Source organism: Lepidochelys olivacea (assembly GCF_965140295.1).
Source record: "Lepidochelys olivacea isolate rLepOli2 genome assembly, chromosome: 7".
Lineage (NCBI taxonomy): Eukaryota > Metazoa > Chordata > Testudines > Cheloniidae > Lepidochelys > Lepidochelys olivacea.
Window position 1 is genome coordinate 93962616 of NC_140417.1, and position 16829 is coordinate 93979444.

Here is a 16829-nt window from a genome sequence, read left to right on the forward strand (position 1 = left end):
AAAATACTATTTATGCTATTATATAAATTGATTGTAAGCACTCACCTGGAATACTGAGTGCAGTTCTGGTCACCCCATTTCAAAAAGGATATTGCAGAAATAAAAGGGGTTCAGAGAAGGGCAATCATTCAATTAGGGGCATGGAAAAACTCATGAAGGAGACTGATTGGGATTGTTTGCCTTAGAAAGGAGACAAGATACAAGTATGTAAAATAACAAATGATGGAGAAGGGAGACTGGGAGCTTCTGTTCTCCCTGTCTCATCACACAAACAAGGTAACAATTCAGAGACATTGAAAGTTAACAAATTCAGTACCGATGAGAAAATACTTTTTCACTCAATGTGTAAATTGGACTGTAGAACTAAGCCACAGAACATCAAAAAGATCAAGAACTTGGTAAGATTCAAAGGAATGGATAAAGGTATCATCCATCATTATAACAGTAAATGCAAACCAAGTTTTGGAAAGAACAAAACCCGTGAATCGTCAAGATTTAAGACATATCTCTAACCATTAGGATGAGACCATCATTGGGGTAGATTATCCCACATCTTTCTACTATGGGATTCTTGTCAGAGACAGGCTATTGGACAAGATGGACCATGGCATTTCCTATGTTCCTAGGCATTCATACGTACGTGGTAAGAAGTTAACCTTTTTATAAAAAAACCCCCCACTGTTCAAGATAAAACCAATTCTAAGAAAGTTCAAGATGAATCTAGTATTTAAGCACTGTTAGACATTTCTAATTACATATCTAGAAGAATCCATCGCAGGTTCAAATAGAGCAAAACTCTAAAATAGAGACAGTTTGGCAAAGGACAAAATTTGCCACGGTACTGCCTTACCAGCATGCAAGCCTTTATTAGTTCCCCTTATTATTTAAAAAAAAAATAAAATAAAGTACAGTGACTTCAGAATGAGAAACCCAACTGCATTTTATTAATATTCCACTTGCAAAATAGGGACTCTTAAAACCCCCCATGGAAGTAAAACAGGTTTCCACGGAAGTCACATTTCCCAGCTTTAAGCGGTAGGGTATAGCAGTGCAAACAGGAGTGTGCTTCATCATCATAAACTGACATTTCAGCTTCTAAAAAGGTGCCTGGTTGCTCTCTGAAACTGGGGCTTCCTATTTTTCAGTAGACTAATAATTGCTGGGAAGAAATTTGTTTTCCACATTTAAGATTGGTTTGAGTAGAGTTTGCTCACTGACCACCATTTCCATAACAGCCCTAGCTCAAGCCAGATTGTTTGATACAATGCTTGAGTAAGATGCGCGTTGAAAATACCACCCACCAGTAGGAAAAAACATCTTAACGCCTCTTGTAAAACAATTTACAGTATCAAGATGTTGAACCTATTCTCTAGTGGAATGCAATTATTGTATTAGGGCCAAAACCAAATTTATATAGCCAGTCTCAATTATGGTGGTTCTAGCTATGAGGCCCTAGAAGTATGGCACTCTTCATTTTGAGACCTGTTTATTTGGAACAAGGTAGTTGCGTATGGGAAAACGGAGGAAGACAGTTTATGGGAGTTCGCTGTTATTTCTACTAGCCCCAATACATAGCTTTAATAGTGCAAAAACAAAGTCAGTAGTTTACAATTTTAAAATATTCCTATTTCTGATAAATTCTCGTTCACTGAACTTGTAGTTCCAGATAACTCTTCATAAAAATGCTGAGTGAAATATTTATACAAAGCCAGATAAATTACAATAATTTTCCATTCTTGTTAAATTGGAATATAAAACTGACTTGCTAGTCTTTTATACAACCTTAAAAAAAGGAAAAGGAGTTAAAAAGCCATTATTCCCTTTTGTGGGATAGAATCCTGGCTGCATTTAAAATGCAGTTTACATATGGCAATTCCATTTGGAGCTTAATCTGCACAGAAATCAATATGAGCTAGTAACTCTCTATGCTGGCTTGTTGGATACTGTACTTTACATTTGGGACACTCAAGGAAGCTTTCATCAAGTAGATTTGAACGTTTCAGTGAGGGATTTTTGTCTTTTATTGTCAACATATCTTCAAATGCTGCTTGCAAACCATTTGATGGTTCTGTATGTTCAAATTCTTGGAGTTTCTGAAAAAAAAGTTTTCAATTGAAGCCATTATTGTCACATAAAATTGGCAGCCTAAATTGTACTATACAGGATGCATTTGACAGCACAGTTGTATCCAATAGGTGAAGTCCTGCACACTCACAGCATTTGGGGAGAGAACATTTAAAAATAGTAATGCAATTAGCTGTACAACCACAAATATTGCTGATGGGCTCTCGGTGCAGTCCTAACATTTATTTTAACTCTTTTTCAACCTGACTAGGTTTAAAGGTTGTCCCTTTAAATTATTGTGTATATCAATTTTGAAGGGAAACAAGAAAAGTTGAGCACAATCCAAGAGTATACACCAAAGATGGCTGAACTATTAGTAACTTGTTCTGAAGAGCTTCCAGCACATGAATAGCCGCTGGCTTTCAAACTACATTTACATTGAAGTACAAGGCTGCAGAAATATGGCAGCCCAATATTCTGTAATGAGCAAGTTTCAGGCTGGCTAGTAGTCTGCTGCACTGCATCTAGCAGTTCTACTGCTCTAGGTACACAGAACACTAGCTTCCCTGGCAGCAATTCCATTCCCCACAATGTGTATCAGAAGTGACCACTGCTCCCGTTAAAGCTGAGGGGCACAGGGGTACCAAAGACATGAATAGTGCTTCCCCACCCACCAACCAGTATACAGCTAACTGCTGTTCTTAGGGCACGGCCTACTGCTTTAACTGAGACAACAAGAGGGTGGCCTGCAGGAGCATGGAAGACATACAGCATTCAGGATAAGATACCGCAGAGTGTAAATATCGTGTTTTTTTTACCCTTTCTTGTGAAGTGTTCTGTTCTACCATTTTACAGTGGGGTTGGGAATGAAGGAATGAGCACCTCTGAGGAAAACAAACAGTTTTATTCCAGTACCGTTTGCCTGCAGCACCAGTCTTTCGCATGACTGCAGAGGCCATGGTATTAGTCTCTTAAACTGGCTTAAGATAAAACTACTGCAGTGCTAGTGCCATCCTTCCGTGCCTCTTGCTCAAGTGGCTTTTGGAGCTGGGGGTGGCAAAATGAAGAACAGATCAGTCTCTGACACATGACACATACTGCTATTTACCTTAGGGTTACACAGCCACCCGCCACCGTACGAACTGCATTAGAGGGAGCAGCAGCCAGCTAAGGGAGCAGTGTATGTGTAAGTGATCTAAACTAACTGAACAAACCTAATGAAGAGAAGTGTGCACTAAACCATGACCAATAAGCAGCTTCAAAAAAAATTCTAGTCTCGGATACACTATCAGGGGAAGGAGCACTTCAGGAGAATCACCTAGCCAGGGGTTTACTAAGTTACTCTCACCTACTCCTCAGTTTTTCTATTGAGTGATCTACAGGCTTTGGGGTTTATTCTCTCACTGATGAGTGCAAGCAGCTCCATCACTTATAGGAGTTCCATGCATATGTACACAAATCAGACCCCTGGTAAAGGCAGACTGCTTGAATTCAGTTGTGAGTCATTCAGCACTCACCAAGGGCTCCAGTCGTGTTATTTGCTCCCTTGCCTTGCGTAGCTCCTTAAGAACTTTATTCAACTGATGCTGCAAGTTCTGGCGATCAAGCTTTTCATTCTCAAAATCTGTAGTACACATTTGGATCTGGTGAATCCAATGAGAAAAAATGAGAAGTTACAGAGCTAGAACTACAGAATAAGAATGACTATTGGACATAAGTTTCAATTTTTGACTGTGGTTGCACATTAATCTATTAAATTTTAAGCTGCAACACTTTGCTCTAAAGAGGCTGAAAATGGCATTAGCCACTGCAGACTACAGTATGACAACATGGCAATGTGGGTGGGAAAGGTATCCCACGTCTCAGGGGAAGCGTCCGGCCATTGGCTTTATGTATTGCACATGTATAACTCCTATTAATACGAATGTCATCTGCGCTTGCATATTGTGAACATGCTTTCCATTAAAATATATAGAATTTTAAGGAGACACAAGACTAAGGAGTTTCATAAGATACTATCCGGTAACAGACAGACTTGCTACGAGGCCATTGAAGATTTACAGATGTCAAAAAAATCAAAACACAATATAAATATAGAAAATACAAGAACAATAGGCCATTAGCTGACAAAAAGCATCTTCTACAAACATTAAGGAATGTGGACAGAATTTAATCCAACCACTAGTAAATGGTGTCAATATGCTAAATGATGTTAGAAAGCAGCTGAGTACTAAGATAACAATATTATTCTAAGATTCCATCAAAAGGACAGCTGTATCCAGAACGGGCATCCTGACCTTTGATTCTAGTTTCCCATGTTCCACAAACATCAGTCATCCTCTTCATATACCAGTTACTCCCTCAGGCATAACATTTTCAGCAAGCAGCCATGTTTACTCTGCCCCCAATTACTAATTTTTGTGTGGTCATTAGATAGTAAATAGCTGAAAGCTGCTGTTACCCTTTGGGAACGAAACAGTTTTCCATCAGGACATACGACAAGTATGTAAAATAAGTCTTTTAGCATTTTTAAGACTGTAGCAGGGTGGTCACCTGCTCTTGCCCTGAAGGGCTTGAAATCAGACCTGGGAGAGGGCTATGGCAGGGAAGGAAAAGCAGGGCTGATTGGGAGAAGTAGCCTCAGCTGGGGGCCACACCCCAATCAGGCCCTGACTGGTTTAATCAGGGTCCAGTTGGCCCTTATAAGAGGGCAGTGGGCCAGGAGCACACAGAGTCTCCTCTAGCTATGGAGGGAGATAGGCCTGGCTGCTGGGGAATGCACCAGGGTACCTGAGGTGAAGCAACGCTGGGGAAGGCCAGAGGAGCTGGGAGGCTCCAGACTGGAAAAGCTGCAGGCCTGAGACAGGGTACTGGGGTTGCAACAGGGCAGCCCAAGGGTAGGCGGAGGCAGCAGGTCCAAACCCCCCTTGCCTATGATGACTGACTTATACAGACTGCAGTTGGCTCCAGTGAAAGGGGGCTAGATGGTGACTGGCAGTAACCCATAGGCTGAGGCAAAGTGGGGATAGAGGGTTGGAGGTTCTCCGGGGAGGGGAGACCCAGATCTGTGGGGTATTGCCTGGAGGGGCAGCACCCCAGGTAAAAGGGCACCGGGGTCCGGGAGGGACACTGGCAGAGGGCGCTCCGGAGCTGGTAAAAAGAGTTAATTTTCAGACAGCCAGCAGGCAGCGCCGCTGGGTGAGTCTGCACCCCATTGCAAAAGACATTGTCTCCTTTCAATACCATCATCTAAAACAGGGGTTCTCAAACTGGGGGTTGGGACCCCTCAGGGGGTCACGAGGCTATTACATGGGGGGGTCACGAGCTGTCAGCCTCCACCCCAAACCATGCTTTGCCTCCAGCATTTATAATGGTGTGAAATATATAAAAACATGTTTTTAATTTATAAGGGGGGGGGTCACACTCAGAGACTTGCTATGTGAAAGGGGTCACCAGTACAAAAGTTTGAGAACCATTGATCTAAAACCTGGGGAGCAAGCTTGTTTCCACTAAATTCAATGGTAGAAGCATAGACTCCAATGGGCCAGGAGTTCACTCCAGGGTTTTTTCCCCACACACATTTGTTTTGATTGGTTGGATGGTTTTCATTTTGTTAAATGTTAGGGGTTGAATACATTTCATCTATATTTTAGGACTAATGTTTGAGTTGCTGCACAAAATTACAACTGTATAAATGGTGCAGTTTCTCTTTACACAGTGCTATAAATTAATGTGTCTGTAGGAGAGATTTTGAAGTCTTAAGTGTTTGAACATACTACTGAAAACCATATGGCACAACCTTTGGTTAGAAAATAGAAACAACTGTCACCAACATTTTTCTCTAAGTGAAACAAAGACAATGTTGAAAGACATCCATACTGCAAACTTGACTTTGCTGATCTGTTCAACTTGGGTCCCAACACTACACTGACCATTTTCTAAACAGTACATGGGTGCACATATTAATTTTATACACACACACTATCTTTAAAAGATATGAATTAAAAAAATAAGTTGATAAGTTTAGACAGCAAGAAGACTGCAGGGAAATACAAGGAACAGAACTATTGAGATCAGCGTTTTATTGGGAAAACACACATTTTAGTTTGTCTGTTCTTAGAGAGTGTTGAAGTTAATTGTTTTAAAGATAGAATATTAGATTTTCATTTTAATTGGCATATTATAGTTCACATGTTTATATTTCACTATTAATTACATAGGCCTGGTAGCATCTGCTTAAATTACTGTACTAAATTTCTATAGTTCCTTTGTTACAAATTTGCTCCGACAAAATAATTCAGTGATGTGAACAGTCAGAACAAGAGCTTATTTCTTTAAAGTGGTTGGAAGGAGAGGTTGTCTATAGAAATAGAGTTCATTTATAACACTGCATAGATTTAAGATTGTAAGGAAGTGTCCATATGATTTCAGAATAGCTTTAAAGCAAGAGTGATTTTATCCAAAGCCTGCATGTAATCAGTAAGCCTGTAATTAGATTGAAATTACCACCAATAATGTACTACAGAGTACAGCAATAATATGAAAGGCAAAGATTACTTTGCTACATGTGGGGAAATCTACCACATCAATACTTTGACAAGGGTTAACTGGGCAACTAAAAATTCATATAGAATTTTTGCAGCCTCCTGTCAGGCAAGTCTCACATTTATATCTGAACTTTGTTCTCACATGCATTATATTGAGAAAGCTCCAATGATTGAATATGAATGAATTGCTGCTTTTATCAGCCATCAACTACCAGTTCTTAACCTACACTTTGAGGATGTCATATTTTAAAAAACCTTATGTGCATAATCAAGTAATATTAATGCATGTGACTCTTAAAAACCTTAGATTTATTAAATCAACTAGAACTTTAGAATGTAATTTGGTACCTGTTGTTCCAACAAAGCTATCCTGGTGTGTTCTTCTTGTTGTTTTAACAAAGATTTATGAAGAAATTGGACCTACAATGTGGAAAGAAGGCACTTGTAAGCAATAACTTCTACATATAGTAATTATTATATCTCAAAGAATGACTGACTTTTTTAAAAAACAGGATTAGCTAGAAGTTTACATATTCCAGTGCTAAAGGAAATCTCTCATACATAGTATCCAAGCCAACTGAACTTCCCTCCACTCTTCTTCAGTGAAATGAAGTCCCACGGAGGGGAAAGACGTTTCCTGAAAGCTTTTCTAGGTGATTAGAATCCAAATCAATATCTACTGAAGTAAATGGAAAGCTCATTGACGTCAACAGGCTCTACATCAGGTCCTTGGAATCCAGGAAATTAATTCCATGTTACCACATGCAAATATTCCTTTCCTCCAAGTACCTGAGTCCAGTACCTGGGTAATAGCCACAAGCAGTTTAGCTCCAGTAACTCTTACAGCCTTAGAGAATTAGCTAAACTCTACAGATTTCTCTTGGCCCCACAGCATCCAGATGCCACTAGGGCTGCAGTTGCCTACTTCAGCACCTCCCCTGCTTGTCCAGGCTCACACCCAGGTTCCTGGTCAATATCCAGATTTGCCTCCCTTTGGACCTTATATACAGTTTGCATCAGGTCCATAGTTCCAGCTGACCTAAAGTCCAAAGGGAGTCCAGCTGTGAGCAGTCAGGCAGTACAGACAGTGCTGTGTCCTGTACAAGGAAACCAATTTACAATACCGAAAATCTGATCCTGATGAAAACATTTCAGCAGGGCTAGCCAAAGCGTAAACTAGTCACAATAAATTGCTTGAATTTAAATTGTGCTTTGCATAATGACCATTACAGAAAGTTTAGTCTTACTTAATTGTTGTTTTATCCATTGTACCCATGAGCTGTTTGGTGTAGGCATATAGCTTTCCATAAAATATATCAGTGGAATCCATAGCAATCATGTTAACTAGTACTTCTGGCAAACGACTGTCCTTTCACAAGCAATGCTCCCACAGAGGGGAAAAAGTGCTAGAACAAAGAAGTGAAGTGCTGTGCGAAAAGGCACTCAGAAATTACAGCAATAGGCACAGTGTAAGAAACGAGATAGGTGCTTTAAGCATTCAATATGCAACAACGGATTTTAGTAAAGTAAACACTGGAGGATATTGAATCACTGAGCTTAGGTAGTGGAACCAGGTTAGCTGCTGTGAAGTATTCTCTCCAAGGGACAGAAATAGCTGGTCTGGCATTTGCTTCATAAAAGTTTACATTTGTATGTAAATTGTATCTGGTGGATTTTTAAAGATTCTAATAATTGGTGGTGGTAAAGAAAGTGCTAGTTTGAGAAGATTTCATGAGGCCTTTGATGCAAATCCAAAGCAACAAACTGCAGAGTATGGCATCACCTTTAATCATGTTAAAAAAGAGAGAGCTGTAAGGGCCTGTCTACACTTAAAACACTGCAGTGGCACAGCTGCAGCACTTCAGTGTAGACACTACCAATAAGAGTGCCTCTCCTGTCAGTGTAGGTACTCCACTTTCCTGAGACGTGGTAGCTAATTTGATGGGAGAATTCTTCTGTCAACCTACCCCTGTCTACACTAGGCGTTAAGCTGGTTTAATGCTTTGCTTAACGGGTGTGGATTTTTCACACCTCTGAGTTATGTAGTTATATTGACCTAAACTCCTAGTGTAGACCAGGCCTAAATGTCTGCAGAAAGCAGATAATGTTTAACAGAGTAAAATAGTTTTGGACCATTATGACCCTCTTTTGTGCTTAAGGAGTTAAAAATATATTTAATTTAACCCTCTGCTAATGTATTTAAACTCACATACTGGATCCACTTACCTGAGATAAGAGATCTTCAGTCTTCTTCTTTTCTTCTTTGAGCTTTTCTCTGGTAATTTCATTCTCTTCCTTTAACCTCTGTATTTTATCTCCTTTGATTTTCTTTTCATCTTCTAGAGTCTGCGTAGCAACATTGTATTTTGACTGCAATACGCTATTTAAACTCATTACTTCTTGTTTTGTTTCTTCATATTTCTTTTTGAATTCATTAAGTTCAGATATCAGCTGGGTTATAGTTTGTCTTTCAGTGTCAAGATCATTCTTGGCAGTCAGTAAAAGCTGGTCATAATATTTTTGTTTTTCTTCTTGAAGGTAACCTTCACAAGACAGAAATAAAACAGTGGTTTTCTAAAGTATTCTTTCTTTAATGACACTGGGCTAGATTCTGTGCCATACCTTAGGGTAGCTATATACAACCTATCTGATCTCCAGATTCTAGCATGCTGCAAGGCCCAGATTAACCCCCATCATAAATCAGAATAGCTTCTGATGATGCTCTAATTTATGATAGCCTCCCCAGGTCTGCTTATAGAGCATAGCAACCCAGACTCCCTATAGTGCTCAGTGCTACAGACACACTCCCCACCCACCCTTACATGGCAGGGCTTGTGAGGGAGGACTGCTTTGGATTGCTTATGTTGGCCCCATGCAAGTCCTGTGCTGGAGGAATTCTCCCCCAGCCTCTCGTGGCTCTGGTATAGCTTCTATACACTAACACATCAGTATACGGGGCGGGTGGAGTGGCCCCACCATCAACACAGGATTCTCAGTCCTGGATTTAGGCTTCCTAATACAGAGGCTGCAAAACTCTCACAGTTCAAGTTTTTGTTAACTACTAGATTAGCATTAACAGGGCAGTGTGAGACCCATGCCACCTACTGGTTATCACATACCGCCCTCTTCAGATTATACACCCTCAGTTCCTTGACACTAGCTGAAGGATCTTGTGCCTTTGTGTTCCCACTGCTGCGGCACAGAATACATTCTTTGATTGTAAGTACCAGCTTTCTAGCCAATGACTATTGCTTAAATCAAGGCTTGAGAAGCGCACCAGCCACGAGTAGCCCAAGAACAAGGCTTATTAACCAAGGGTGAAAACACCAGTGTGGGTAAGCTGTAGCTCATGAAAGCTTATGCTCTAATAAACTGGTTAGTCTCTAAGGTGCCACAAGTACTCCTTTTCTTTTTGCGAATACAGACTAACACGGCTGTTACTCTGAAACTCTTGCCCCTGAAAGCCATATCCCCTGTAACTGAAAAGAAATAAAGAGAGTTGTGTAGTGTCTTGTACATTGTATTAAGCTATATCAGCTTTCTGTTTAATAACTGTTTTAAAATGTAACCTACTATTCAGGCTGATCATACTGTAGAAACAATATGTGTTGATATTTAACAAATCCCACAGCACTAATCTAATCTGTTTACTGAAATGTGTTTGACCTTGTGGTTTTTAAAAGAGCAAATGCTGCTGTGATGGAGGGGCAGGGGAAAAGGGAGGGGGATTTTTCTCTAGTACCCTAAGCTTCCCTCAGCTTTTTGGCTGCTTCAAGGGAGGAGTTTCTGCAACTGTACCTCTCCCGTTCACAGGCTCCATTTGGAGGCCCCTCCCCAGAATACTCCCAATGCCATCCTCTGCTGTAGTTTATTGTTGCTGTCAGCAGCCTCTGCAGAATGAAGCTGATCCAACTGTCAATTTCAGTGCTGCCCTCAGGGACCTATTAAACCAGCAATGGAAACTTACACGTATGGAAGCTCAATAACAGCACTAAAGTGGTCTGTCTGCAGCCTGAAGAGTAAAGCATTGAATTGGTTCCAGCTTGGTTTGGCTTTAGAATGCTCTCATCATGCATAGAGACTAGAAAACTCTCTTACTTAAAATTTACTTTCTGCAGCAGATGACTCACCCTGAAAAGTTTCCTATTTGCATGGAATGAGGATTTTTCAGTTTCTAGCTTAAGTTTGCTTTGGTTTGCTTTTAAGTCTGCTTCAGCTGTACAGAAAGAGGGAGGAATTTTTTTATTTATTTATTTTTTTTATAAGGATGATGTTCCTGGATTCTGGTTGGGAGTTCTATCTTATCCACCTCTCACTTGTATAGTAAGAATCTTATAAAAGTGAAACTCCACTCCGTACTAGCTGTTTTTCTCCCCTCATCTAGGGCCTTGTTGTTACTAACGAGTTGGAAATTGTGTTAGTAAACTTACAGGTTTACTAACAGGTTTGCTACCCTGACTTCTTGGATTCTCTTCTCCAGTGAATAGCTCCTGTATGCCTGTGTCTAATGCCACTCTTAAGCTTTCTAAGCAGCAGCAGCATGAAATTAACATGACCGATCATTTTACTGCTTCCCATAGGGATCTGAATAGCACCAACGAAATCAATACGTGGCTGATTTCACTATGATCCAATTTAGCAAAGTTATGAAAAGAGTAGCAATGAAGTTGACTGAAGAGTATGTTACATAAATTTACTGTTGGTTCACATCTGTAAGGTTATAGGCACAACCATGTAGGTCCCTCATTCGCCACTGAAGAATGGATTTTTCAATACTTGCCAATCTAGTCCAATATTTTGCTAGTTCTACTCAGTCAAAATTTAGTAGCATGCTTTGTAAATACACCATTCAAATGAAAGGTAGAATTATAGGAAATTATCCATGTAATCTATTATATTGAACAGAAAAACCTGAAACCTGAGAAGTGCCATGTCTGGCTCAGGACAGTGGATACTACAGAAAACCAGTGTAGTATTCATAATACTCAAGTCAGGTTTTCCCAGTAGCAGGTAGTGCTGATAGACTGCTCAACCACTTTTAAGGAGCCAAGTATATTCAGGTAGTCTAACCAAAGTACTTTTCATAAATACTGCAGTCAGCCCTGCATTTAGGGACTCTGCTTGGTCCCTCATATAAAAACCATTTCTTTTTGACAGGCACCATTCGTTCAATCTATAAGCAATCTAAAACCAAATTAAATCTGGATATAACTATGTTGTGAAAAAAATCTGTATGCAATGTAACTACTTTATACAATGCCAAGAATTCAAGTACAGGTGTACTGTTTTTTAAAACAGATTGTCCCTGTTTACTGGTATCTGAACTATTGGTTAATATTTAAGAGACCTGAATCAATATACAAGTTTTTAAAAAAAGCAAAACTGTCTTTGGATTGACCAGGTTATGTAGCAGTACAGGTTAGCAACAGACGCTAATAATATTCCACTAATGACTTGAAGAAGCCATTATGCTTTCATTATAAGAGTTAAAGTTCACATTTCAGTTCTGCTAGGAGAATAGAGTACGTACAAACACATAGGAGGGCCATAACCTCTCTCTAATAGTGGCTTTACTTTTAGAGACCTTGCTTTGTAGCATTAAAGGTCAGTGAGAACATCTGTTTGAAGCAATGGTAATGTGGAGCTCTCCTGTGGTGCTGCCTTTAGTCTGTACCACAACACACATGCCACAGGGAGCCTAAACAGTAGTAAAGGAGCAATACTAAACTCACCCATGCAGGTTAACATCCAAGAGGAGGTGGTGGTGTTTTTTAAACCAAGGAAAAGACATCCCTGAATTGCATAGTTAAAGCGAATCATGGTGAAGCAATGTCTTAGTTTTGCTTGGTTATTGGACAAATGGCAAGGGATGGCACATGCAGCAGGTGGAAAGTAGGCAGAGAACATTCTAATGACCTTTGGTTCCAAATATTTTTGACAGTCCCAGTTCCATGTCAAATTGGAGGTAAACTGTAAGCTGCACAACTCCTGACTCTGGGCCATTCTCTTGCATCAGCACCCATTTACCTCTCTAACTGATCAGCCACACAGCAACGGATATCTGTTAACTATTGTTTGAAAAAGTGCTGTGCTCTTAACATCCCTCCTGCCCTTTAGTTTATCAAGTATCTGGTCACTTCCCACAAGATAGCTAATTTTACAGCTTCCCAACAAAGCAGATCCTAGGGACAATAGGTAAACCAATAAGAAAAGCTATTCATGTGATAGGTTGGATATGGGCATCCTAACAAAATAAAGTTTTTATAGTTATGTCACTCGTAGAATATAATTCCTTAACTTTTATTTCTCCTTGTATTTCCCTCTCCAATATGTTTGTCAGCTGATCTCTTCAGATAATTCTACACCCAAATCTTGACCACATATTTTATCCCATTCATTACTCTATCTGAATGAAAAAGGAGTACTAGCTCCCTTAGAAACATGGGCCTCCTCCTCTTGGTGATGGATAAGTTCTTTATCAAGTGCATGTTCACTGATGCCCACACTATTGGTTTCTGTGGCCAATCTGGTTGGAAGCATCCCATGCAGCTTCTCAAAAACAAAGTCAGTTTATCTGTTTACTTGCTGCACCTTCATACATGTTTTCCTGCCACAGAGCAGTAACCCTCTATAGCCTGCTTTATGCAAGGCAGACATGTGGATAATATAAGTCAGACTGAATGAGATCTAGCATGGATGCCCTGTTCACTTACTTCACTTTTCTTTTCCCTCAAAACAGGTGTACTGCTTTGGCTTCTCTAAAAGCTGTAGTAGTTCAATTCTGCAACTCCCAATGTTCAGGTATAGATACTAAGGCAAGTGCTGCTTCCAGCAAAGGATTACAAAATTTATACCAGTCCATGTCCTTTAAGCTCATTAGCCAAGACAGCAGCCTGAGATAGCAGTTCTCAAAACACAAGTGTACAGAGTGGAGGTCTCATCAAGTGGCAGTGTGTATCCTGGGATATCTAATTACAGTAATAGGAAGGAGTATCTTAACCATTACAGGAGTATTGTTAGGGAAAAATGACAGGGATTATCAGACTTGTGTGTGGAAGACTAGACTTTGTTTTATGAGATGGTGTGCGGTGGGGGAGGAGGGGGTTGTTTATGACTACACAATCACAGTACATTTCCAAGTGATGTCAGTGGAATGTTTGCACAAAGATCAATAGGTGAAGTGTGGCATCCTTGATTCAGTACTTTAGCATCATTTACTGGGAAGACTCCTTGGGGAACACCATTATTTTTCTTCTCTTTCTTTCTTTTCCTACCCCATGTTTGAGTCTTCACTCCTTTCTTCCCCCCAGCACTTCCCAATTCCCGGCCCCATGGGTTTTACCCAAACGCTTCCTCATTCCATCCACAAAAACAATGAAATAACTTTTTAAATGTCAAAAGGCTAATATTTTAATAGTCAGCATCTTAGGGAGCTTAATTGGAGAGAAAATAAAGGAAAGTTGACATACCTCCCTTGTTTCAAGCTGCCTGCAAAGTTGGAGAAAGCAGTACAACAGTTAAACTGGATTCATAGTTTTAGTGTTTTCTTTGCAACAAGCTCTAGGAACTTGCTGCACCCCTGCAGATTCTAAATACACCACACAGGCAAAAAAAATCCATTCAGTGGGCTAGCTGTTTGGCACAGTTTCATTCCTGTGACAGATTAGGTCAAAAGTGTCTGACTTGGGTGCTAGCAGAAGTGGCATATGATTCGGTGTCACCAATCATCAAGCATCTGGTACATGGGCGCAAACCAAGATTTTAGTTTGAGGCATAGTCTGCCCTAGATTTTTTAGAGGTCCAGATCGTGCAACTGCCAGTGAATGGGGGATGGTCAACACCATTTTACAGAATTTTTTTTGTGCTGTAAAAATTGTTAGTTCTTAGATCTGCAAACACTTCCTATGAATCATCTTTTACAATGTGTATTTTGGAAAAATAAATCCATACCTAAGCAATGACTCTTTAATGAATTCTCAACACTGGTTAGGAGTGTAAAGTGCAGGATGGGTGGCATAATGATGTTTGCTTAAAAGAGTACTATTTGTGCAAACAAAAAGGATATCAAGTTAACGTCAAGAAAAAGTCCACCTAGAAGTCTGATTGCTGACTTTTTATGGCAAGTTTACCCTTGAACAATAAAAGTGTTTTCTTGGCACACATTGTAGCAGATATGAATAGCAAGAAATTTGGAGGATTCAGTTTTGAGTGTAGCTAGATAGCAATGAACTCTTGTAAGTCTGGCAAGTACAATCTTTTTCCTCATCTTTCCGCATGAAGGTACTGAACTGATTAGGAAATGCTTAAATTCTATCATTAAATTAGGGATTTTCTTTTGTTTTAATTCTGACTTATTCTATCAAATGTCATAATATAACTCAAGAGACAAGGCGGGGGAGGTGAAATCTTTTATTGGACCCAGTTCTGTTGGTGAAAGAAAGATTTCAAGCGCAATAGGGCTCTTCTTCAGGTCTGGTAAGAATAAGAGCTCTGTGGCGCTTGAATCTTGTCTCTTTCACCAACAGAAGTTGGTCCAATAAAAGATATTCCTTCACCCATGTTGTTTCTCTCATATTCTGCGACCAACACTGCTATAGCAACACCACAAACAATAATAAAACTCATGATTTTTGTCCACTTCTGAAGGAAAGTTTAAATTAATACCTTCTGCAGTGGCCTCTCTTGCCTGTTGTTGGTTAACTGTTTCTGACTGCTGCTCAAGTTCAAAGATCCTTGCCAACAGTCCCATGACATATGCCTCTCGCTGCTGGTCATATACCAGCCACTGCTGGTTTTTCTCCAGAGCCTTCATGCATGGGGAAAAAACAGTATTAGTCACATTTTTAGAACATTACCATCCCATTTTCTTTCCACTACTCAAAAATACAGCCAAAGAAAGCTGGTTAATTTCTATTCTGCAAGATCTAGAAACTTTTTTGCATTGAGTAATTTCAATTTGATATTTACATCTCTGCTGTCTGTCATATGGAAAAGGTTCAGAGTTTGTTGAAGATCTTAACGTTATAGTTTTCCACCGTTTGAATTTATATACATCTGTACTGCTAGTACAAATTAGTTTGTCTCTTGGAGTAGAAAAGGCTGCTTAAAACCAGGGACTAAGGAGTTAATTTAAAATGGACTTAATTTAAGAATGATTAACTAATACTTTTTTGAAAGACTGATTTAAATAATGGTCTCTGAGAACAGAATAAACCAAAGCTGAAGTTTATCAAGTAGTTTTTGAAACAATGTTCCACTTAATAAAAAAAAAGTTTGCAAAAAGGAGAACTCTGGATTTTTCAGGCGGTAATATATAAAATGCACCTTGTCTAATCAGTCCCCAAACATTCAGGAAGTATTTTCCTTGTGGAGGAGGATACAAATGAAAAATTAGTAGTAAATTAAAAGCTGAGCATATTTCAAAACTCTTGCTAACAGCAGAAGGCTACTCACAGATTTAACTATGGAAAGAGTAGTTTTATTTCCATAATGTAAATTGAGATCCCCAAACATTTCATGTTATCAGATCACATCAAATCATCCATATATATCAACATCTCCAATCTTCAAGGTGTCACCTCTCTCCCATAGATTTAACAATACGGATTTAATGAAAATTGTATTTGCTTTTTGATGCACTAAATATTGATATGCAACATCTCCCATTTACTAATTTCTTTAAGTGAAAAGTCTGTACTGTAAATATTGCAATATAGGATGAAGAACAAGAGTACTGAAACTACAGGATGCAAGTTTCCCTACTTGTACATCTCCCATGCCATAAAGAACATTTTCTCCACTTGCATAAGTATCTCCCATAGAAGCTGGTTTGCCAATACTTAGACCAAAGTTTTCTATGGAATACTCCTGAGGGACTTCTGTGCCAAAAAATTAAAAATTCTGCTAAAAAAATGCGCACAATATTTTAAAATTCTGCATATTGTATTTGTTAGATAAATGTGGAGGCTCCAGCACGGCAGTGGGGAGCACAAATAACTGGCTGCATGAAGGTGGGAGATCACAGAATTTAACTAATATAATGTTTAGAAGGGTCTGTTAATACAACTCAGTTGTCTAGGTCCTAAGCTTGTATCAATCAGCTGCTTGTTGGCAATATTGTAAAAGATACCTATATACAAAATTCTCCAAACGAATTTAAATAGATGATGTAATCTTCCAAGATTAAGCTAGCTAAGGTAAACTGCTATAGCCAGTACA

The 16829-nt window shown here is 39.4% G+C and overlaps 1 protein-coding gene across 2 annotated transcripts in view; it reads right to left on the minus strand.

Moving 5' to 3' along the window:
- Nucleotides 1-924: 924 nt before the first annotated feature.
- The window catches only part of CEP55 (centrosomal protein 55), a 35967-nt gene continuing 20062 nt past the window's right edge, over nucleotides 925-16829 (minus strand). For both annotated transcript variants that reach the window (XM_084633813.1, XM_084633814.1), the window contains exons 5-9: nucleotides 15276-15417; nucleotides 8838-9154; nucleotides 6960-7031; nucleotides 3582-3707; nucleotides 925-2093 (exon numbers count right to left, since the gene is read on the minus strand). In XM_084633813.1, the coding sequence (XP_084489939.1) occupies nucleotides 1887-2093; nucleotides 3582-3707; nucleotides 6960-7031; nucleotides 8838-9154; nucleotides 15276-15417 (864 nt within the window). In that variant the 3' untranslated portion in view covers nucleotides 925-1886. The remainder of the gene's footprint in view (nucleotides 2094-3581; nucleotides 3708-6959; nucleotides 7032-8837; nucleotides 9155-15275; nucleotides 15418-16829) is intronic.